This window comes from Salmo salar, chromosome 13 (assembly GCF_965601325.2).
Source record: "Salmo salar chromosome 13, fSalSal1, whole genome shotgun sequence".
NCBI classification, from domain to species: domain Eukaryota; kingdom Metazoa; phylum Chordata; class Actinopteri; order Salmoniformes; family Salmonidae; genus Salmo; species Salmo salar.
Window position 1 is genome coordinate 10,366,933 of NC_138303.1, and position 22,820 is coordinate 10,389,752.

Sequence of the window (22,820 nt, forward strand, 5' to 3'; positions counted from 1 at the left end):
TGCTTTAATATTGAACTTTATTAAGAAAACAAAAGATACGAATACGATAGATTGCTGATGCTCTGAGCCCACACGGACATTTAGAGATCTTCTGCGATTCCCTTCCCTTATACAATAAACATTGTTATACTGAACCTGTTACCCATGTCTCAAATAGATGAGTTATCCTTCATACTCAATAGTCAGTAGCAGTAAAGTATAGATTTGATATATTGACTGGACATCATTTATATTTTATTTCAGTTTCAACGCGTTTTGCTACGTTGTGCCCTGCTGAACACCACCCAGGGTGCTGTGCTGCAGCTGCACCCCTCCCCTCAGTGACACCTGTAGTCTGTCTCCAGCTGCACCCCTCCATAGAGACTCAGAGGTGTGACCCCCCAGCTAAACACATTCCCCCTGGGAGAGGGGGTGTCCTCACAGGACATCTGTTCCCGGATCTCAGACGAGTTCAAAACGTAGTCCCACACGTTGACATCCGTTATCTGACCCACGAAGGCGTCCGTGTCAGAGATCCCCAGGAAGCCGTCCTGGTCCTTCCCCAGGATGAAGACCCCTGCTGGGCTGACTGTGTATCCCCTCTGGAGGTACTGCTCCTCCCCCACCACACCGTTGATCCACAGCTCAGCACCCCCGGAGTGGGACGACCAGGTGACGCAGTAGTTGGCCCAGTCACGGGAGTGGAAGTTGTGGGGCAGGTTGACAAACTCGTTGCCGATCCACAGACCCACCTGGATGGATCACATGAAAAATAGAAATAAGTCTTAATGACTTTTCCCTCCCTCCTCCCTCCCGCCTTCACTTCATCATCCCTCCCTCCTCCCTGCCTCCCTCCTCCCTCGCTTCATCCATCCCTCCCTCCTCCTTGCCTCCCTCCCTCGCTTCATCCATCCCTCCTTCCTTCCATCCCTCCCTCCCTCCCTGCCTCCCTCCCTCCCTCCCACCCTCGCTTCATCACCCCTTCTCCTCCCTGCCTCCCTCCCGCCCTCGCTTCATCATCCCTCCCTCGCTCCCTCGCTCCCTGCCTCCCTCCCTTCTGCCCTCACTTCATCATCCCTCCCTCCTCCCTGCCTCCCTCCCTCGCTTCATCCATTCCTCCCTCCCTCGCTTCATCTATCCTTCCCTCTTCCTTCCATCCCTCCCTTGCTCCCTGTCTTCCTCCTTCCTCCCTTCCGCCCTCGCTTCATCCATCCTTCCTTCCTTCCTTCCTTCCTTCCTTCCTTCCTTCCTTCCTTCCTTCCTTCCTTCCTTCCTTCCTTCCTTCCTTCCTTCCTTCCTTCCTTCCTTCCTTCCTTCCTTCCATCCATCACTCCCTCGCTCCCTGTCTCCCTCCTCCCTCCCTCCCGCCCTTGCTTCATCCATCCCTCCCTCCTCCTTTCCATCCCTCCCTCCTTCCCTCCTTCCCTCCTCCCCACCCACCTCATATCCCATGGTGATCATCAGTTCGTTGTCGTTTCCCTGGCTGTAGTATGACAGGACAGTGTGTACCCATCCAGGGCGCGTCCTCAGGTGCATGCAGGCGGTGAAGGAGTGCAGGTCCATGGAGTGAGCCAGGTGGGCCCGGGCATAACTCTCTGTGTTGCTCTCTGGGAAGTGGAGCACCAGGGGAGACATCGCTCTGGGCTCTAAAAGGGGGGACAGGAGTGATAGGGTTAACATTTGACACAGACGACAGATTGCTATACAACTACTAAACAATCATTCTCTAAATATAAGTAATCGAAATAGAAATCATAAAATAACAACTTCATGTAAAGTGTTACACTATACATGACATGTACCTGTGTAGTAGTTATGTTCTAACTACTATTGTAACTATTAATGTAACTATTATTGTAACTATTATCGTAACTGTTATTGTAAGTACTATTGTAACTATTAATGTCACTATTAATGTAACTATTGTAACTTAATGTAACTATTGTAACTATTAAAGTAACTACTATTGTAACTACTATTGTAACTATTATTCTAACTGTTATTATAACTATTATTGTAACTACTATTGTAAGTACTATTGGAACTACTATTGGAACTACTATTGTACCTATTATTGTAATAACACATTGGTGTTATTACACATAATATATAAGAGCACCTCGTAGGGTACGGTGTGCTCCTACCTAACTACTCACCATGTTGATATGTAAGAGCACCTCATAGCTTACGATGTACTCATAAGTAACTACTCACCATGTTCGGAAGGCCTTGCATCCCCAATTGCACCTACATGAACAAAAACAAAGTTCCAAGAGTCAGTTCACTTAAACCTTCCCTCATTTTGCTCTACTTTTAAAGGTAAATAGAGAAAACTCTTACTGGAACGTATGTGTTTTCCAAGAGAAGTTATCAGACCCTCAATCTTCAGGAGCTTTGATTCTATTTCATCATGGCGACAGAAAGCTGAGTGGAGAGAGAGCGAGGGAGAGAGAGAGAGAGAGAGAAAGAGAGGGAGAGAGAGAGGGAAAGATGAACAGAGCAAAGTACAGAGAGATCCTTGATGAAAACCTGCTCCAGAGCACTCAGGACCTCAGACTGGAGCAAAGGTTCACCTTCCAACAGGACAACGACCCTAAACACACAGCCAAGACAACGCAGAAGTGGCTTCGGGACAAGTCTCTGAATGTCCTTGAGTGGTCCAGCCAGAGCCCGGACTGAGCCACTCAAGGACATCTCTGGAGAGACCTGAAAATAGCTGTGCAGCGACGCTCCCCATCCAACCTGACAGAGCTTGAGAGGATCGGCAGAGAAGAATGGGAGAAACTCCCCAAATACAAGTGTGCCAAGCTTGTAGAGTCATACCCAAGAAGCTTTTGCTGTAATCGCTGCCAAAGGTGCTTCAACAAAGTACTGAGTAAAGGGTCTGAATAATTATGTAAATGTAATATTTCAGTTATTTTATTTCTAAAAACCTGTTTTTCCTTTGTCATTATGGGGTTTTGTGTGTAGATTGATGAGGGGGGAAAAAAACGATTTAATACATTTTTAGAATAAGTCTGTTACGTAACAAAATGTGGAAAAAGTCAAGGGGTCTGAATACTTTCTGAATGCACCGTATCTATATCTACAACCACTGGATTTAATGCACAGAGCTCTCTAGCTCTCAATGATTCTGCCTAAGGGTGGAATATATCCATTCCTTTCCTTAGCACACACAGCCGGTCCTGTACAGCCGGTCCTGTACAGCCGGTCCAGTACAGCCGGTCCTGACACAGCCGGTTCTGACACAGCCGGTCCTGTACAGCCGGTCCTGTACAGCCGGTCCTGACACAGCCGGTTCTGACACAGCCGGTCCTGTACAGCCGGTCCTGTACAGCCGGTCCTGCACAGCCGGTCCTGACACAGCCGGTCCTGTACAGCCGGTCCTGTACAGCCGGTCCTGACACAGCCGGTCCTGTACAGCCGGTCCTGACACAGCCGGTCCTGTACAGCCGGTCCTGACACAGCCGGTCCTGTACAGCCGGTCCTGTACAGCCGGTCCTGACACAGCCGGTCCTGCATAGCCGGTCCTGACATCGCCGGTCCTGATACCGCCGGTCCTGTACAGCTGGTCAAGTATAGATACATGCTGCCTTGAAGTGACCAAGATGCTGTCTACCTCGCTTTCAAACCATGGTGCATGAAAATTGGAGCAAACTGAAGATATATACTGTCTTTTCAAATGAAGGTTACAGCATAATTAGGACAACCAGATCCACTTCCTATCATATACAGCAAGACCTGTATCTACACACACACATCTATATATACTGCTCCAAAAAATAAAGGGAACACTTAAACAACACATCCTAGATCTGAATGAAAGAAATAATCTTATTCAATACTTTTTTCTTTACATAGTTGAATGTGCTGACAACAAAAATCACACAAATAATCAATGGAAATCCAATTTATCAACCCATGGAGGTCTGGATTTGGAGTCACACTCAAAATTAAAGTGGAAAACCACACTACAGGCTGATCCAACTTTGATGTAATGTCCTTAAAACAAGTCAAAATGAGGCTCAGTAGTGTGTGTGGCCTCCACGTGCCTGTATGACCTCCCTACAACGCCTGGGCATGCTCCTGATGAGGTGGCGGATGGTCTCCTGAGGGATCTCCTCCCAGACCTGGACTAAAGCATCCGCCAACTCCTGGACAGTCTGTGGTGCAACGTGGCGTTGGTGGATGGAGCGAGACATGATGTCCCAGATGTGCTCAATTGGATTCAGGTCTGGGGAACGGGCGGGCCAGTCCATAGCATCAATGCCTTCCTCTTGCAGGAACTGCTGACACACTCCAGCCACATGAGGTCTAGCATTGTCTTGCATTAGGAGGAACCCAGGGCCAACCGCACCAGCATATGGTCTCACAAGGTGTCTGAGGATCTCATCTCGGTACCTAATGGCAGTCAGGCTACCTCTGGCGAGCACACGGAGGGCTGTGCGGCCCCCCAAAGAAATGCCACCCCACACCATGACTGACCCACCGCCAAACCGGTCATGCTGGAGGATGTTGCAGGCAGCAGAACGTTCTCCACGGCGTCTCCAGACTCTGTCACGTCTGTCACATGTGCTCAGTGTGAACCTGCTTTCATCTGTGAAGGGCGAATTTGCCAATCTTGGTGTTCTCTGGCTAATGCCAAACGTCCTGCACGGTGTTGGGCTGTAAGCACAACCCCCACCTGTGGACGTCGGGCCCTCATACCACCCTCATGGAGTCTGTTTCTGACCGTTTGAGCAGACACATGCACATTTGTGGCCTGCTGGAGGTCATTTTGCAGGGCTCTGGCAGTGCTTCTCCTGCTCCTCCTTGCACAAAGGCGGAGGTAGCGGTCCTGCTGCTGGGTTGTTGCCCTCCTACGGCCTCCTCCACGTCTCCTGATGTACTGGCCTGTCTCCTGGTAGTGCCTCCATGCTCTGGACACTACGCTGACAGACACAGCAAACCTTCTTGCCACAGCTCGCATTGATGTGCCATCCTGGATGTGCTGCACTACCTGAGCCACTTGTGTGGGTTGTAGACTCCGTCTCATGCTACCACTAGAGTGATAGCACCGCCAGTATTCAAAAGTGACCAAAACATCAGCCAGGAAGCATAGGAAAAGAGAAGTGGTCTGTTGTCCCCACCTGCAGAACCACTCCTTTATTGGGGGTGTCTTGCTAATTGCCTATAATTTCCACCTGTTGTCTATTCCATTTGCACAACAGCATGTGACATTTATTGTCAATCAGTGTTGCTTCCTAAGTGGACAGTTTGATTTCACAGAAGTGTGATTGACTTGGAGTTACATTGTGTTGTTTAAGTGTTCCCTTTATTTTTTTGAGCAGTGTATATATATATATAAAATATATATAAAATATTATCATATATATATATATATAACATGATAATATTTGATCAGTTTAGTTGATCTATTGAATCCCTAAGAGCAGGTTATACATACCGCCTTTCCTCGGGCCAGGCAGGAAGGAGGACTCGACCACGCGGTCGTTGAGAGGTTGGGCCATGCGGTAATCATTCCACAGGGTCCTATTGGCCATGTCCATCAGAGTGCTTTCCAACTTCCTGATCTGGATGAGGGGATAGGAGAGCAGAGGAGAGGAGTGGAGGAGGAGAGGAGAATGAATTAGTGAATGAATCAATTAATCGAACGAATAAATGGATGAATGAATGATTAATCTTTCACAGGGTTGTTTATCAGCTTTTCATGGAGGCTTGGTGCAGAGTTTAAGAGTTCACTTCCAATTTTTGGTGAATTCAAAAGTTAATTTACACATCAGCAGGTTTGTGAGAGCGAGAGAGCAGGGTTACCTGGTTGTGAGAGAGGGTGATGGGTGTGTCAAACACGGTCCACAGAATGCTCTCGTAACAGGGAGGGGTGGTGAGAGAGCCCTGGTACCTGTAGAAATGTTTCAGGTTCTCAGGTAGCATGGAACGTACGTTGAGGGTTGATATGTTCAAGGACTGGCCTGTACAACAACACAAGAAGTGAAGAAAGAAAATGAGCATCAAACAGTTGATGTTGAGATGTGTCTGTTACTTGAACTCTGTGAAGCAATTATTTTGGCTGCAATCTGAGTTGCAGTTAACTCTAATGAACGTATCCTCTGCAGCAGAGGTGAGTCTGGGTCTTCCTTTCCTGTGGCGGTCTTCACCAGAGCCAGTTTCATCATAGCGCTTGATGGTTTTTGCGACTGCACTTGAAGAAACCCTCAAAGTTCTTGACTGACCTTCAGGTCTTAAAGTAATGATGGACTGTCATTTCTCTTTGCTTATTTGAGCTGTTCTTGCCATAATATGGACTTGGTCTTCTGTATACCACCCCTACCTTTTCATAACACAATTGATTGGCTCAAACGCATTAAGAAGGAAAGAAATTCCACAAATTCCACAAATAAATTCCACCTGTTAATTTAAATGCATTCCAGGTGACTACCTCATGAAGCTGGTTGAGAGAATGCCAAGAGTGTGCAAAGACGTCATCAAGGCAAAGGGTGGCTACTTTGAAGAATCTCAAATATAACATTTAGATTTGTTTAACACTTTTTTGCTTACTACATGATTCCATATGTGTCATTTCATAGTTTTGACTTCTTCATTATTATTCTACAATGTAGAAAATAGTAAAAAAATTAAGAAAAACACTGAAATGAGTAGGTGTGTCCAAACTTTTGACTGGTACTGTATATAAATTCAAAACTAATGTTATTAATGTAGATACATTCAGTAATACCTGTTATTAATGTAGATACATTCAGTAATACTGTTATTAATGTAGAAAGATTCAGTAATATTTGAAAGAAAACCCAAATCACCTGTGTACTTGACTTTTTCCAGGTTGTTGATGAAATCACTGTAGTAGGTGTTCTCAAAATGTCCGTCCTATAACGGAAAAACACAAACATACAAACAGGAATGTGATGGATTCAGTATTGCTAGGCTACATCATGGAGTCCTTGCCACACATTGGCTAAGAAAGAAACAGGCCTGACTGGCAACTAGGACACAGGAGAGAATTTGTTAGGTTGTTGATAAAATCGCTGTAGTTGGTGTCGATTAGCCTCGTACGAACCATCCTGATGTCGTTCTCACATTCTGTATTCGTGTTGGGAGAGATCAGTATGGTTCGTGCTAGGCTAGGTGTCGATCAAACTAACTGCTAAAACTTCTTGGCAGAACAAAACTACAAAACAACCACACATTGGCTAAAGCAGAGGCAGGATGGCAACATGGCTACAGGAGAGATAAACAGACTGGCAACGTGGCTACAGGAGAGATAAACAGACTGGCAACGTGGCTACAGGAGAGATACAGGCAACATGGCTACAGGAGAGAAAAACAGACTGGCAACGTGGCTACAGGAGAGATAAACAGACTGGCAACGTGGCTACAGGAGAGATACAGGCAACATGGCTACAGGAGAGAAAAACAGACTGGCAACGTGGCTACAGGAGAGAAAAACAGACTGGCAACATGGCTACAGGAGAGAAAAACAGACTGGCAACATTGCTACAGGAGAGATAAACAGACTGGCAACGTGGCTACAGGAGAGATAAATAGACTGGCAACATGGCTACAGAAGAGAAAAACAGACTGGCAACATGGCTACAGGAGAGATAAACAGACTGGCAACGTGGCTACAGGAGAGATAAACAGACTGGCAACGTGGCTACAGGAGAGATAAACAGACTGGCAACGTGGCTACAGGAGAGAAAAACAGACTGGCAACATTGCTACAGGAGAGATAAACAGACTGGCAACATGGCTACAGAAGAGATAAACAGACTGGCAACGTGGCTACAGGAGAGATAAAAATCCCCATCAAAATCCATCAGTTCAAGCTTGAGACATCTGTATTTTGCATTGGATGCGTCTCAATCCATTGCATCTGCTTAAGTAACACTTCCTCGTCTGCGGTGAAAAGTGACAGCGCTAGAGCGATGTTTGTCAGACTGTGAGACATCACGAAAATGAGTCTTCTCACTGAAACGTCTGTAGCATCCAAACGGTTTGATCTGTTATGATCATGCTATGGAAAGGGGAGACTCTCACAAACACAATGGTGTTCTCTGTGTCACAGGACTCATCTGAAGGTAATCGGTACCGGTTGAACATTTTTTATGGAAGTATGAAGGACTGGCCACCCCTCAGAGCCTGATTCCTCTCTGGGTTTCTCTCTAGGATGGCCCAACCTCTTTCCCTCTTGGATGCATAGCCAATATTGGACCTGACCTCAACTTTCCCCAAAATACTGTGCTGCAGGATGACACTCTAAAGTGCAGTCATGCACAGCAAAAAATGTTCGAAGGCCTTTTAAAATGTATATTTACTTTTTGCCTAATTCTGTATTTTTCCCAAATTCAGTTTTCTCTATTTTGTTTTTCCAGTTTTCGGATTTCCCGCCAAAATTCTTATTTTCCCCCTGTTTTCTGACACCTTTTAAATGGGAAAACAGCTGAATTAAATGTTCTGTGTTCACAACACTAAACCACATCAGAAGATGACTTTTGAGTTCTGGGACAAATTGAACAAACTTCGATTTTTGAGTGTAGTTGCCCTTTAAGTCAGTGTGCATGCCCTGCAGTGTTGTTTGGTTAGCGCAGTACGTGCACATGTGATAAGTTAGCAAATCAAATCCCCACAGTGGTGCCACTGGACAGCAACAAATGAGTAAATTATCCTTTATTTATTGCAATTTAGTGTTGAGCTGGATTTCATAGCTGGATTACATAGCTACCTCAATCTTTATTTCAAATAATTTTGGGGACTTCACATCAATTGCTAGCTAGCTAGCTAGCTAAAGAAATGTAGCTAGCTGTCACGTCCTGACCAGCAGAGGGAGCAATTGTATTAGTTTTGGTCAGGATGTGGCAGAGGTTTTTGTGTTATGTGTAGATTGGTTGTTGGACTCTCAATTGGAGGCAGGTGGTTCTAGTTGCCTCTGATTGGGAGTCCTATAAACAGGTGTTTGTTTTCCTTTGGGGTTGTGGGTAGTTGTTTTTGCACTGCGTTTTGTGTGCCTGCAAAACTGTTCCTGTCGTGTTTATTGTTTTTTTTCCTGTGGAAGCTTTACTTGTGTTTATTAAAAATATGAGTATCCACATTCCCGCTGCGCCTTGGTCCATTCCTGACGACAGACCTTACAGAACTACCCACCACAAAAGGACCAAGCAGCGGAGGAGGAAGGAGCATCGGGTTGATGAATGGACTTGGCAGAGTGAACGACGATTCTGGGAGGACAAACTAAGGGAGCTAAGGGAACCCGAGAGGCAGCCCCAATATTTTTTGGGGGGGGGCACAAGGGCTGTTTGGCGGGGCAAGATTGGAGCCCCAGGCCAGCTCCCCGGACCCTTGTAGGGCAGAGACAGACTGGACAGGTCCCGTGCTTTGGGGTTGGGGCTGTGGTGAGGCCTGGGATTTTCAGGCCGGTAGGCACAGTACCAGCGCCCCGCTTGTGCCAGGGAGGAGTGAGCATCGAGCCTGAAGGGGTGATGCCAACCCTGCGCTCAAGACCGCCAGTGCGCCTCTACGGTCCGGTGTTTCCCGCTATACGCACTAGCATTGAGGTGCGTGTCTCCAGGCTGGCACGTCCAGTACCAGCCCCACGCATCAGGCGTCTAGTGCGTCAGCCCAGCCTCGCCAGTCAGGAGCTGCCAGAGCTGCCCACCAGTCAAGAGTCGCCAGAGCTGCCCGCCAGTCAAGAGTCGCCAGAGCTGCCCGCCAGTCAAGAGTCGCCAGAGCTGCCCGCCAGTCAGGAGTCGCCAGAGCTGCCCGCCAGTCAGGAGTCGCCAGAGCTGCCCGCCAGTCAGGAGTCGCCAGAGCTGCCCGCCAGTCAGGAGTCGCCAGAGCTGCCCGCCAGTCAGGAGTCGCCAGAGCCGCCCGCCAGTCAGGAGCTGCCAAAGTGGCCCGTCTGCCCGGAGATGCCAGAGTGGCCCGTCTGCCCGGAGATGCCAGAGTGGCCCGTCTGCCCGGATCAGCCAGAGTGGCCCGACTGCCCGGATCAGCCAGAGTGGCCCGACTGCCCGGATCAGCCTGGGTGGCCCGACTGCCCGGATCAGCCAGGGTGGCCCGACTGCCCGGAGCTGCCAGAGTGGCCCGACTGCCCGGATCAGCCTAGGTGGCCCGACTGCCCGGATCAGCCAGGGTGGCCCGCCTCCCCGGAGCTGCCAGAGTGGCCCGACTGCCCGGAGCTGCCAGAGTGGCCCGACTGCCCGGATCAGCCTAGGTGGCCCGACTGCCCGGATCAGCCAGGGTGGCCCGCCTCCCCGGAGCTGCCAGAGTGGCCCGACTGCCCGGAGCTGCCAGAGTGGCCCGCCTGTCCGGGTCTGCCAGATTGTCCCGCCTGCCCGGGTCTGCCAGAGTGGCCCGCCTGCCCGGATCAGCCAGAGTGGCCCGCCTGCCCGGATCTGCCAGAGTGGCCCGCCTGCCCGGATCTGCCAGGGTGCCCCGCCTGTCCTCCGGTCCAGCCCGAGTGGCCCGCCTGTCCTCCGGCCCAGCCCGAGTGGCCCGCCTGTCCTCCGGCCCAGCCCGAGTGACCCGCCTGTCCTCCGGCCCAGCCCGAGTGGCCCGCCTGTCCTCCGGCCCAGCCCGAGTGGCCCGCCTGTCCTCCTGCCCAGCCCGAGTGGCCCGCCTGTCCTCCGGCCCAGCCCGAGTGGCCCGCCTGTCTTCCGGCCCAGCCCGAGTGGTCCGTCTGCCCGGGTCAGCCCGAGTGGCCCATCTGCCCGGTGCAGCCATCGGCGCCACCGAACTGGGCGACGCCGAAGGTGGAGCGAGGTCCACGTCCCGCACCTGAGCCACCTCCAGGATAGGTGGGTTGGGGAGGGAGGGTGTAGCACAGTGCCGTCGTTGACGGCAGCCACCCTCCCTTCCCTCCCTTATTGTTTAGGGGGTATTGTTTATTGGTTTTGTTGGGGTATTGGGGATTTTTTGTGTTTTCTTTTTTAAGGTGCATTCCGGGGTCTGCACCTTTAGGGGGGGTACTGTCACGTCCTGACCAGCAGAGGGAGCAATTGTATTAGTTTTGGTCAGGATGTGGCAGAGGTTTTTGTGTTATGTGTAGATTGGTTGTTGGACTCTCAATTGGAGGCAGGTGGTTCTAGTTGCCTCTGATTGGGAGTCCTATAAACAGGTGTGTGTTTTTCTTTGGGGTTGTGGGTAGTTGTTTTTGCACTGCGTTTTGTGTGCCTGCAAAACTGTTCCTGTCGTGTTTATAGTTTTTTTTCCTGTGGATGCTTTACTTGTGTTTATTAAAAATATGAGTATCCACATTCCCGCTGCGCCTTGGTCCATTCCTGATGACAGACCTTACACTAGCTAGCAGGGTCAGCTAAATAAAAATCCCCCTAGATACAGCAATGTCTCATAGTCACGTCATGAGATTTGTAAATTAAAGAGGATTATAATAATACAAATGGAATGGAGTTTCCCATCTCCCCATTTAGATTATTTCTGACTCAGCACAGAAATGTCCTTATCTAGATGGTGTGACAAAGGAATTTCCTCACAGACCTGCTAACTTTCTTTGTTGTTACTTTTAAGGTTGGAACCAACATGCTGTACCTCCAGCAGGAAGAGAGGCAAGAACCATTCGTCCGCCAGCTCAGGGACAAGCTACACTATTCACAACCCTGTGTAATGTTTACTGTAATTACATTGCTGGACTTCTTGAAACTTCATGTATTTATATTGTTTTAAAAATGTCAAAGTAGAGCGAAATGTATTGGTTAAACATGTCTTTAAAGTTGTTAATACATTTGTGTTTACATCATTAAGCCTTTATAAATGTGTTATGAATGACCAATGGTGTCTCACCTCAAACTAAGCATTACAGGACACTACATAAAGTGCAAATAAATAGGTTATTAACATTCTGCTGATTTATGAAGGTTCTCTCATGATCCACAGGTTACTGTAGTGAGACGTATTTAAATGGGTTGATGACCTGCAAAGCTTGTGTTTGTGTGTGTGTGTGTGTGTGTGTGTGTGTGTGTGTGTGTGTGTGTGTCACGTCCTGACCATAGTAAGTTGTTATTTTCTATGGTAGAGTAGGTCAGGACGTGACAGGGGGTGTTTGTTCTATGTTTTCTATTTCTATGTTTAGTTCTAGCTTTTCTAATTCTATGTTGGGATTGTTTGGGTTGAGCTCTAATTGGAGGCAGCTGATCCTCGTTGCCTCTGATTAGAGATCATATTTAGTAGGGGTTTTTCTCTTCCTGTTTTGTGGGTGATTATCTTTTGAGTAGTGTGTTTTCCTCTCTGCGCCACGGTTTGTTGTTTTTGTGTTTCAGGTAACTAGTGTCTTGCATTTTCTGTTTCACGTTTATTAAAATATGTGGAGCTACGAACACGCTGCATTTTGGTCCGATCCTTCAGACAAACATGACAGTGTGTGTCAGAGCCAAGATGATTTGGAGTAGTCCAACCTGAGACTACCGCACCGGGTATTCCTCTTCTGTTCCCATGGAGACCAGGGCTTAATTACATCCTGTTACAATGGTGCCAACATTTTGTGGCTGATCTTTTCAGTGGGTGAATGTGTCAAATAGCTGACTGGACCCAACACCGCACGGTATGGCTCGTTAAATTGTTGTGTGCGTGTTTGTGTACTGAGGAACATGTAACTTGGTTCCATAAGAAAGCCACTTTCAATTACCTTATGTTGTTGGGGGGCTTTCATCAAGGTTAGTGTTTCTTTAGGTTAGGGGCTTTCATCAAGGTTAGTGTTTCTATAGGTTGGGGGCCTTCATCAAGGTTAGTGTTTCTATTGGTTGGTGGCTTTCATCAAGGTTAGTGTTTCTTTATGTTGGGAGGCTTTCATCAAGGTTAGTGTTTCTTTAGGTTGGGGGCTTTCATCAAGGTTAGTGTTTCTTTAGGTTGGGGGCTTTCATCAAGGTTAGTGTTTCTGTAGGTTGAGGGCTTTCATCAAGGTTAGTGTTTCTGTAGGTTGGGGTCTTTCATCAAGGTTAGTGTTTCTTTATGTTGGGGGCTTTCATCAAGGTTAGTGTTTCTTAGGTTGGGGGGCTTTCATCAAGGTTAGTGTTTCTTTATGTTGGGGGGCTTTCATCAAGGTTAGTGTTTCGTTAGGTTGGGGGCTTTCATCAAGGTTAGTGTTTCTGTAGGTTGGGGGCTTTCATCAAGGTTAGTGTTTCTGTAGGTTGGGGGCTTTCATCAAGGTTAGTGTTTCTGTAGGTTGGGGGGCTTTCATCAAGGTTAGTGTTTCTTTATGTTGGGGGCTTTCATCAAGGTTAGTGTTTTGTTAGGTTGGGGGCTTTCATCAAGGTCAGTGTTTCGTTAGGTTGGGGGCTTTCATCAAGGTTAGTGTTTCTGTAGGTTGGGGGATTTCATCAAGGTTAGTGTTTCTTTATGTTGGGGGCTTTCATCAAGTTTAGTGTTTCGTTAGGTTGGGGGCTTTCATCAAGGTCAGTGTTTCTGTAGGTTGGGGGGCTTTCATCAAGGTTAGTGTTTCTGTAGGTTGGGGGCTTTCATCAAGGTTAGTGTTTCTGTAGGTTGGGGGCTTTCATCAAGGTTAGTGTTTCTTTAGGTTGGGGGGCTTTCATCAAGGTTAGTGTTTCTTTATGTTGGGGGCTTTCATCAAGGTTAGTGTTTCTTTATGTTGGGGGCTTTCATCAAGGTTAGTGTTTCGTTAGGTTGGGGGCTTTCATCAAGGTCAGTGTTTCGTTAGGTTGGGGGCTTTCATCAAGGTTAGTGTTTCTTTAGGTTGGGGGCTTTCATCAAGGTTAGTGTTTCTTTAGGTTGGGGGCTTTCATCAAGGTTAGTGTTTCTGTAGGTTGGGGGCTTTCATCAAGGTTAGTGTTTCTGTAGGTTGGGGGCTTTCATCAAGGTTAGTGTGTCTTTATGTTGGGAGCTTTCATCAAGGTTAGTGTTTCTTTATGTTGGGGGGCTTTCATCAAGGTTAGTGTTTCTTTATGTTGGGGGCTTTCATCAAGGTTAGTGTTTCGTTAGGTTGGGGGCTTTCATCAAGGTTAGTGTGTCTTTATGTTGGGGGCTTTCATCAAGGTTAGTGTTTCTTTAGGTTGGGGGGCTTTCATCAAGGTTAGTGTTTCTTTAGGTTGGGGGGCTTTCATCAAGGTTAGTGTTTCGTTAGGTTGGGGGCTTTCATCAAGGTTAGTGTTTCTGTAGGTTGGGGGCTTTCATCAAGGTTAGTGTTTCTGTAGGTTGGGGGCTTTCATCAAGGTTAGTGTTTCTTTAGGTTGGGGGGCTTTCATCAAGGTTAGTGTTTCTTTATGTTGGGGGCTTTCATCAAGGTTAGTGTTTCGTTAGGTTGGGGGCTTTCATCAAGGTCAGTGTTTCGTTAGGTTGGGGGCTTTCATCAAGGTTAGTGTTTCTGTAGGTTGGGGGCTTTCATCAAGGTTAGTGTTTCTGTAGGTTGGGGGCTTTCATCAAGGTTAGTGTTTCTTTATGTTGGGGTCTTTCATCAAGGTTAGTGTTTCTTTATGTTGGGGGCTTTCATCAAGGTTAGTGTTTCTTAGGTTGGGGGGCTTTCATCAAGGTTAGTGTTTCTTTATGTTGGGGGGCTTTCATCAAGGTTAGTGTTTCGTTAGGTTGGGGGCTTTCATCAAGGTTAGTGTTTCTGTAGGTTGGGGGCTTTCATCAAGGTTAGTGTTTCTGTAGGTTGGGGGCTTTCATCAAGGTTAGTGTTTCTGTAGGTTGGGGGGCTTTCATCAAGGTTAGTGTTTCTTTATGTTGGGGGCTTTCATCAAGGTTAGTGTTTTGTTAGGTTGGGGGCTTTCATCAAGGTCAGTGTTTCGTTAGGTTGGGGGCTTTCATCAAGGTTAGTGTTTCTGTAGGTTGGGGGATTTCATCAAGGTTAGTGTTTCTTTATGTTGGGGGCTTTCATCAAGGTTAGTGTTTCGTTAGGTTGGGGGCTTTCATCAAGGTCAGTGTTTCTGTAGGTTGGGGGGCTTTCATCAAGGTTAGTGTTTCTGTAGGTTGGGGGCTTTCATCAAGGTTAGTGTTTCTGTAGGTTGGGGGCTTTCATCAAGGTTAGTGTTTCTGTAGGTTGGGGGCTTTCATCAAGGTTAGTGTTTCTTTAGGTTGGGGGGCTTTCATCAAGGTTAGTGTTTCTTTATGTTGGGGGCTTTCATCAAGGTTAGTGTTTCTTTATGTTGGGGGCTTTCATCAAGGTTAGTGTTTCGTTAGGTTGGGGGCTTTCATCAAGGTCAGTGTTTCGTTAGGTTGGGGGCTTTCATCAAGGTTAGTGTTTCTTTAGGTTGGGGGCTTTCATCAAGGTTAGTGTTTCTGTAGGTTGGGGGCTTTCATCAAGGTTAGTGTTTCTGTAGGTTGGGGGCTTTCATCAAGGTTAGTGTGTCTTTATGTTGGGGGCTTTCATCAAGGTTAGTGTTTCTTTATGTTGGGGGGCTTTCATCAAGGTTAGTGTTTCTTTATGTTGGGGGCTTTCATCAAGGTTAGTGTTTCGTTAGGTTGGGGGCTTTCATCAAGGTTAGTGTGTCTTTATGTTGGGGGCTTTCATCAAGGTTAGTGTTTCTTTAGGTTGGGGGGCTTTCATCAAGGTTAGTGTTTCTTTAGGTTGGGGGGCTTTCATCAAGGTTAGTGTTTCGTTAGGTTGGGGGCTTTCATCAAGGTTAGTGTTTCTGTAGGTTGGGGGCTTTCATCAAGGTTAGTGTTTCTGTAGGTTGGGGGCTTTCATCAAGGTTAGTGTTTCTTTAGGTTGGGGGGCTTTCATCAAGGTTAGTGTTTCTTTATGTTGGGGGCTTTCATCAAGGTTAGTGTTTCGTTAGGTTGGGGGCTTTCATCAAGGTCAGTGTTTCGTTAGGTTGGGGGCTTTCATCAAGGTTAGTGTTTCTGTAGGTTGGGGGCTTTCATCAAGGTTAGTGTTTCTGTAGGTTGGGGGCTTTCATCAAGGTTAGTGTGTCTTTATGTTGGGGGCTTTCATCAAGGTTAGTGTGTCTTTATGTTGGGGGCTTTCATCAAGGTTAGTGTTTCTGTAGGTTGGGGGCTTTCATCAAGGTTAGTGTGTCTTTATGTTGGGGGGCTTTCATCAAGGTTAGTGTTTCTGTACGTTGGGGGCTTTCATCAAGGTTAGTGTTTCTTTAGGTTGGGGGGCTTTCATCAAGGTTAGTGTTTCGTTAGGTTGGGGGCTTTCATCAAGGTTAGTGTTTCTTTAGGTTGGGGGCTTTCATCAAGGTCAGTGTTTCTGTAGGTTGAGGGCTTTCATCAAGGTTAGTGTTTCTTGGTGTAACTTCGTCTCCAGGCTATTGAACACACAGCACATATAAGCCTGGGATATCAACCATTTAGAGTTACCTCACTGAGTAAAGTATTTGTCATCAGGCTATGTCCTTTGCTAGCAAAAACATTCCCCCTGGTCGTCACTAGTTAACACAGCCACAAAGTCATAATTCTAGCTAAACCCCACCCATTCTATTTGCACAATTGATCTTATTAAAATGTGATATTAAAACAAACCCTAACTAATGAACAAGTTTGAAGAGTTGGCCCACCAGAACTTTAGCGCATTTGGGCCGAAGTGTCTGGGAATGAGATTAGATGTCATGTGACTAACATGACTTCTCTTTACAACATGTCACCCTTTATAAAGCACAAGTTTACAGTAGAAATCGGAAGTTTACATACACTTAGGTTGGAGTCAGAAGTTTACATACACTTAGGTTGGAGTCATTAAAACTCATTTTTCAACCACTCCACACAGTTCTTGTTAACAAACTATAGTTTTGGCAAGTCGGTTAGGACATCTATTTTGTGCAAGACACAAGTCATTTTTCCAACAATTGTTTACAGACAGATTATTTCACTTATAATTCACTGTATGACAATTCCAGTGTGTCAGTGTCACGTCCTGGCCAGTATATAAGGTTAATTGTTTTGTAGTTTGGTCAGGGCGTGGCAGGGGGTATTTGTTTTATGTGGTTCGGGGTGGTGTGTTTTGTGTAAAGGGTGTTTGATTTAGTAATTCCGGGTTTTGGTTTATGTTTAGTAATTCTATGGTTAGTCTAGGTTGTGTGTTTCTATGTTTGGTTGATTGGGGTTGGGACTCTCAGTTGAAGGCAGGTGTTGTCTATCTGCCTTTGATTGAGAGTCCCATATATTAGGGTGTGTTTGTATGTGTGATTTGTGGGTGATTATTCTGTGTATAGCCTTGTGCCTTACCAGACTGTTTATTTGTCGAGTGTTCGTTTTTTGTGTTTTGTATGTTCGGTTTTGAAGATAATTAAAAATCAAGATGAGCATTCACGTACCTGCTGCGTTTTGGTCCTCCATTTCTACCGACAACAGCCGTGACAGTCAGAAGTTTACATACACTAAGTTGACTGTGCCTTTAAACAGCTTGGAAAATTCCAGAAAATGATGTCATGGCTTTAGAAGCTTCTGTTAGGCTAATTGACATCACTTGAGTCAATTGGAAGTGTACCTGTGGATGTATTTCAAGGCCTACCTTCAAACTCAGTGCCTCTTTGCTTGACCTCATGGGAAAATCAAAAGAAATCAGCCAAGACCTCAGAAAAGAAATTGTAGACCTCTACAAGTCTGGTTCATCCTTGGGAGCAATTCCCAAAAGCCTGAAGGTACCACGTTCATCTGTACAAACAATAGTACACAAGTATAAACACCATGGGACCACGCAGCTGTCGTACCGCTCAGGAAGGAGACGCGTTCTGTCTCCTAGAGATGAATGTACTTTGCTGCGAAAAGTGCAAATCAACCACAGAACTACAGCAAAGGACCCTGTGAAGATGCTAGAAGAAACCGGTACAAAAGTATCTATATCCACAGTAAAACAAGTCCTATATCGACATAACCTGAAAGGCCGCTCAGCAAGGAAGAAGCCACTGCTCCAAAACCGCCTGTCACGACTTCCGCCGAAGTCGGCTCCTCTCCTTGTTCGGGCGGCGTTCGGTGGTCGACATCACCGGCTTTCTAGCCATCGCCACTCCATTTTTCATATATCCATTCGTTTTGTCTTGTTCCCTGCACACCTGGTTTTCATTCCCCAATCAATCTCCATGTATTTATTCCTCTGTTCCCCATCATGTCTTTGTGAAAGACTGTTTGTGTTACGTGTTTATTGTTGACGCGCCAGACTGGCTTGTTTTTTTTGTGGTATTTTTCACAAAGATGTTTATTGTTAAACATAATTCTTTTGACTGTTTTGCGCGTTTTGCACTTTTGCCTCAATAAAGTATGCGCCTGTTCACAAATCTCTGCTCTCCTGCACCTGACTTCGCTACCAGTACGCACACACCTGACACCGCCATAAAAAAGCCAGACTACGGTTTGCAACTGCACATGGGGACAAAGATGGTACTTTTTGGAGAAATATCCTCTGGTCTGATGAAACAAAAATAGAACTGTTTGGCCGTAATGACCATCATTATGTTTGGAGGAAGAACACCATCCCAACTGTGAAGCACGGGGGTGGCAGCATCATGTTGTGGGGGTGCTTTGCTGCAGGAGGGACTGGTGCACTTCACAAAATAGATGGCATCATGAGGCAGGAAAATTATTATATTGAAGCAACATCTCAAGACATCAGTCAGGAAGTCGCAAATGGGTCTTCCAAATGAACAATGACCCCAAGCATACTTTCAAAGTTGAGGCAAAATGGCTTAAGGACAACAAATTCAAGGTATTGGAGTGGCCATCACAAAGCCCTGACCTCAATCCTATAGAACATTTGTGGGCAGAACTGAAAAAGCGTGTGCGAGCAAGGAGGCCTAAAAACCTGACTCAGTTACACCAGCTCTGTCAGGAGGAATGGGACAAAATTCACCCAACTTATTGTGGGAAGCTTGTGGAAGGCTACCTGAAATGTTTGACCCAAGTTAAACAATAAAGAGGCAATGCTACCAAATACTAATTGAGTGTATGTAAACTTCTGACCCACTGGGAATGTGATGAAAGAAATAAAAGCTGAAATAAATCATTCTCTCTACTATTATTCTGACATTTCACATTTTTTAAATAAAGTGGAGATCCTAACTGACCTAAGACAGGGAATTTTTACTAGGATTAAATATCAGGAATTGTGAAAAACTGAGTTTAAATGTATTTGGCTAAGGTGTATGTAAACTTCTGACTTCAACTGTATATCACATTCGACATAGTGGGATATGTCACATTTGACATTGATGATTATGTCACACAGTTATGCCACATTTATGACATACGGTTATAGATGCTTTGTAATGCATTTATGTAGTGCTTATGAAGGCATTATGAAGGCTTTATGAAGCCTTTATTAGCTGAACGCCATTTAAAGCGGGACCTAAATAATAATAATAAGAAGTAAAAGAAGAAGATGGAGAACCAGGTCTCAGATCTCCAGATCTCACCTCGAAGAAGAAGGCTAGAACTGCCAGTCCATCAGGCTTGTTGCTGGCCTCTTGAAAGCTCTTGTACTTATCAGAGTTATAATGGACAACGTGGAGCTGCAACACAGAGGACAAAGAAAACAAATACATTGTTCACAGGGAAGAACTGGGACCAGAAATCTGCCCAGACATTTCTAAAACACAGGCCCATTTTTTTGGTTCTCGAGGCCCACATCATTAGCCAAATAATGATAATTTTGCACAAAACCCCCAGTTTAGACAGGCCTACTAGGCTACAAATTAGTCAGCCCATCTGGCATATGTCCTAATTGACCGATGACCTCATTGTTTATCATGAGTTGTAAGTTGCAAGTTGCTCCAATTGACGAACCTGTTGGAAGGGAACCCACCATATACAATGTTTATGCAGTAATAATTCAGTTTGTGAAAATCAGAGTGACTAAACTAACCTGTACTTTATCCATACAACAACTCAAGAAGATCCACTTGTCATGGCTAGAGGATGAGAAAGCAGCCCAAGACCGGCAACGTTCGACAACTTTAGTACAGGCCCTATGTTGCCCATTTTAAATATTTATTGGAGCATTTTTATTTTTAGATTGCTTGTAACTGTTTCGGGTAATGCAAGTTCTTGTGCTGTTAGGTGAATAACCTGTGTATAAATGTAACAATCTGCTGCTGTATTTTGTTGTGTTATCTGTGATCGTTTTGTTTGTCTTGATAAGCTTCTTAATCATTGTACCTAAACTGTATGTGTAAACATGTATACTCAGGGCCCAGCTGTAAAAGAGACCTTGTTGAAATAAAGGTATAATGTTCCTCCAGTAACCAAGAGGATAACTTTATTACAGGCCCTATGTTCCTCCAGTAACCAAGAGGGTAACTTTATTACAGGCCCTATGTTCCTCCAGTAACCAAGAGGATAACTTTATTACAGGCCCTATGTTCCTCCAGTAACCAAGAGGGTAACTTTATTACAGGCCCTATGTTCCTCCAGTAACCAAGAGGATAACTTTATTACAGGCCCTATGTTCCTCCAGTAACCAAGAGGATAACTTTATTACAGGCCATATGTTCCTCTAGTAACCAAGAGGATAACTTTAGTACAGGCCTTATGTTCCTCTAGTAACCAAGAGGATAACTTTAGTACAGGCCTTATGTTCCTCTAGTAACCAAGAGGATAACTTTAGTACAGGCCTTATGTTCCTCTAGTAACCAAGAGGATAACTTTATTACAGGCCCTATGTTCCTCTAGTAACCAAGAGGATAACTTTAGTACAGGCCTTATGTTCCTCTAGTAACCAAGAGGATAACTTTAGTACAGGCCTTATGTTCCTCTAGTAACCAAGAGGATAACTTTAGTACAGGCCCTATGTTCCTCTAGTAACCAAGAGGATAACTTTAGTACAGGCCTTATGTTCCTCTAGTAACCAAGAGGATAACTTTAGTACAGGCCTTATGTTCCTCTAGAAACCAAGAGGGTAACTTTAGTACAGGCCCTATGTTTCTCCAGGAACATCAAAACCAAATAAATTACTAATTGAATAGAAAAGCATTGTTGAGGTAGCTGTAGCCTGGTCCCAGATCAGTATAACTGAGATGCACTGTTGAGGTAGCGGTCACAATTACTGGTCCCAGATCTGTTAGTGCTATCAGGTCAACTCCTTGTGATGTTGGCATGACAAGGAGTGGCAAAGAGTGTCATGATGGCACAAACACTGCTGTTGAGGCCCACTATGGTCAAGTCACGGCCCCACCTCTATTTGTTTTCGCTGTTTTACACCCTTCTGTGGCATTAGCCCACCTCTGCCATGTATCTGATGCCATCCAGGGTGTGCTCTGACCCGCTCTCCTCAAGGTCCCAGCCGCCCCAGTGGAGGTGCATCTGGACGGCCGTGTAGCGCCCGGGGAGACCCTTGGTGATCACCATGCTGGGAGGGAGGACGATTTCAACTGGCCACAACAACACAAAATGACATTTTAATAATTATGACATAAGCCATTCTGCAGACGCTTTTATCCAAAGCAAGTCATGCGTGCATACATGTGGGTGGCCCCAGCGGGAATCAAACCCACATTTCTTGCCTTCTGCAAGTGCCTTGTTCTACCTGCTGAGCCACACAGGACCACATTTTGAGTAGTCTCATTGTCAAAGGAAGCAATCCTAACTTCATTTAGATACACTCGTTAAGATGTTATTGTTGCCAGAATTTTATTTTAAAACTTATAGACTCTTCATTCAATATAATCAGAAGACACGGGAATATGATATATTTTTTTTCGTTTTTGTTATTTCAGACATCATCCCACTACTTTTCTACCTGAGTGTCCGTTGTTTTTCATGAGGAAGTTGCCTCTCTGAGCATCATATCCGGTGAGCTCGAGCCGTGTCATGTGGGGGTTGTGTAGTACGTTCTGCCTCTGGATGTCAATGGGGGACTGTTTCCGGCCACCGCACGCAGGATAGTGCTCCGCCCAGTGCACTTGGTCCAGGGCCCCTTCTGACGTAGGGAGAAACGGAATGGCGCGGGTGGATTAGAACGATGATGATGATGATGAGGAATGAGACAATGTAAACTTGGCCACAATATTTTCATTGGCTGCCCACGCTTTCAACTATAGTCCAAGCAGAACAGTGGGGAAGAGAAGGGGGGGGGGGGGGGGGGGGGGGCAAAAGTACCCTAACTGCTATTGTATGAAGTCCCACTGTTCTCCCTGTAGGCATACCTTCACAACACCTTGGTGTAATCACAAAACCTCTAAAAAAACTCTAAAAAACAATGTCTGACCGGTGGTTTGTAAGAGAGGCAGTACAGTGTACTCTGCATCATGAACCAAATGACAGGTTGAAGGGCACAGACGTTACACAATACGATAATGACCTACTTGTCTTCCATAGCTATAATCACATACAGTGCCTGATCATCATGTTTAGTTCCTGTTTGTCATCATGATGACTGATTTTAAACAGCAATAACATATTGCAAAAAACCTTCAGTCTCTGTTATTATATTCTCAAACTCTTTCTATTCATCATTCTTCAGAGCTAAAGTAGAGTTCATTATCTTTAATAAATTAATAATGAATTGAAATGAAGAACATTTATTTTAATGAGTTTAAGACTTTGGGGTCTTTCTAGGGATTTGGAATCCAAAAGAACTACAGATAACTAAAAGGGAATAGGTCATAAATGAATAAATATGTACCTGTATATGTCCAATGTATTCCATCTATCCCGGCAGAGGCAACGCTTACCAACATCAACTGAACAAAAAAACTGAAGCACTCCATTTCAATGGAAATCCTCTTGACACAAAACACCTCTCTCTCTCTTTCTCTCTCTCTCTCTCTCACTAACTGCGACTGAAAGGAGGTATTGAAACTTCTGTGAATCCAACGCCCCCGGGGCCAACTGCTTCCCGCTGCTCAGTCACAGACAGGGTTGGGTAGGTTACTTTCTAATTGTAATCCGTTACTAGTTACCTGTCCAAAACTGCAATCAGTAGC

The 22,820-nt window shown here is 45.7% G+C and overlaps 1 protein-coding gene across 1 annotated transcript; it reads right to left on the bottom strand.

Annotated features, from left to right (window-relative positions):
- LOC106566382 (carbonic anhydrase 6) lies at window positions 1-22,766 on the bottom strand. Its single transcript, XM_014134349.3, has 11 exons — window positions 22,520-22,766; window positions 21,635-21,814; window positions 21,118-21,266; window positions 19,314-19,409; window positions 6,798-6,864; window positions 5,794-5,951; window positions 5,426-5,552; window positions 2,320-2,403; window positions 2,194-2,226; window positions 1,420-1,625; window positions 1-731 (listed from the first exon to the last, which is right to left on the bottom strand). Exons 1-11 carry the CDS (start codon window positions 22,602-22,604, stop codon window positions 318-320), a joined length of 1,599 nt encoding a protein of 532 aa, XP_013989824.1. The 5' UTR covers window positions 22,605-22,766; the 3' UTR covers window positions 1-317.
- Between the last annotated feature and the right edge of the window lie 54 nt (window positions 22,767-22,820).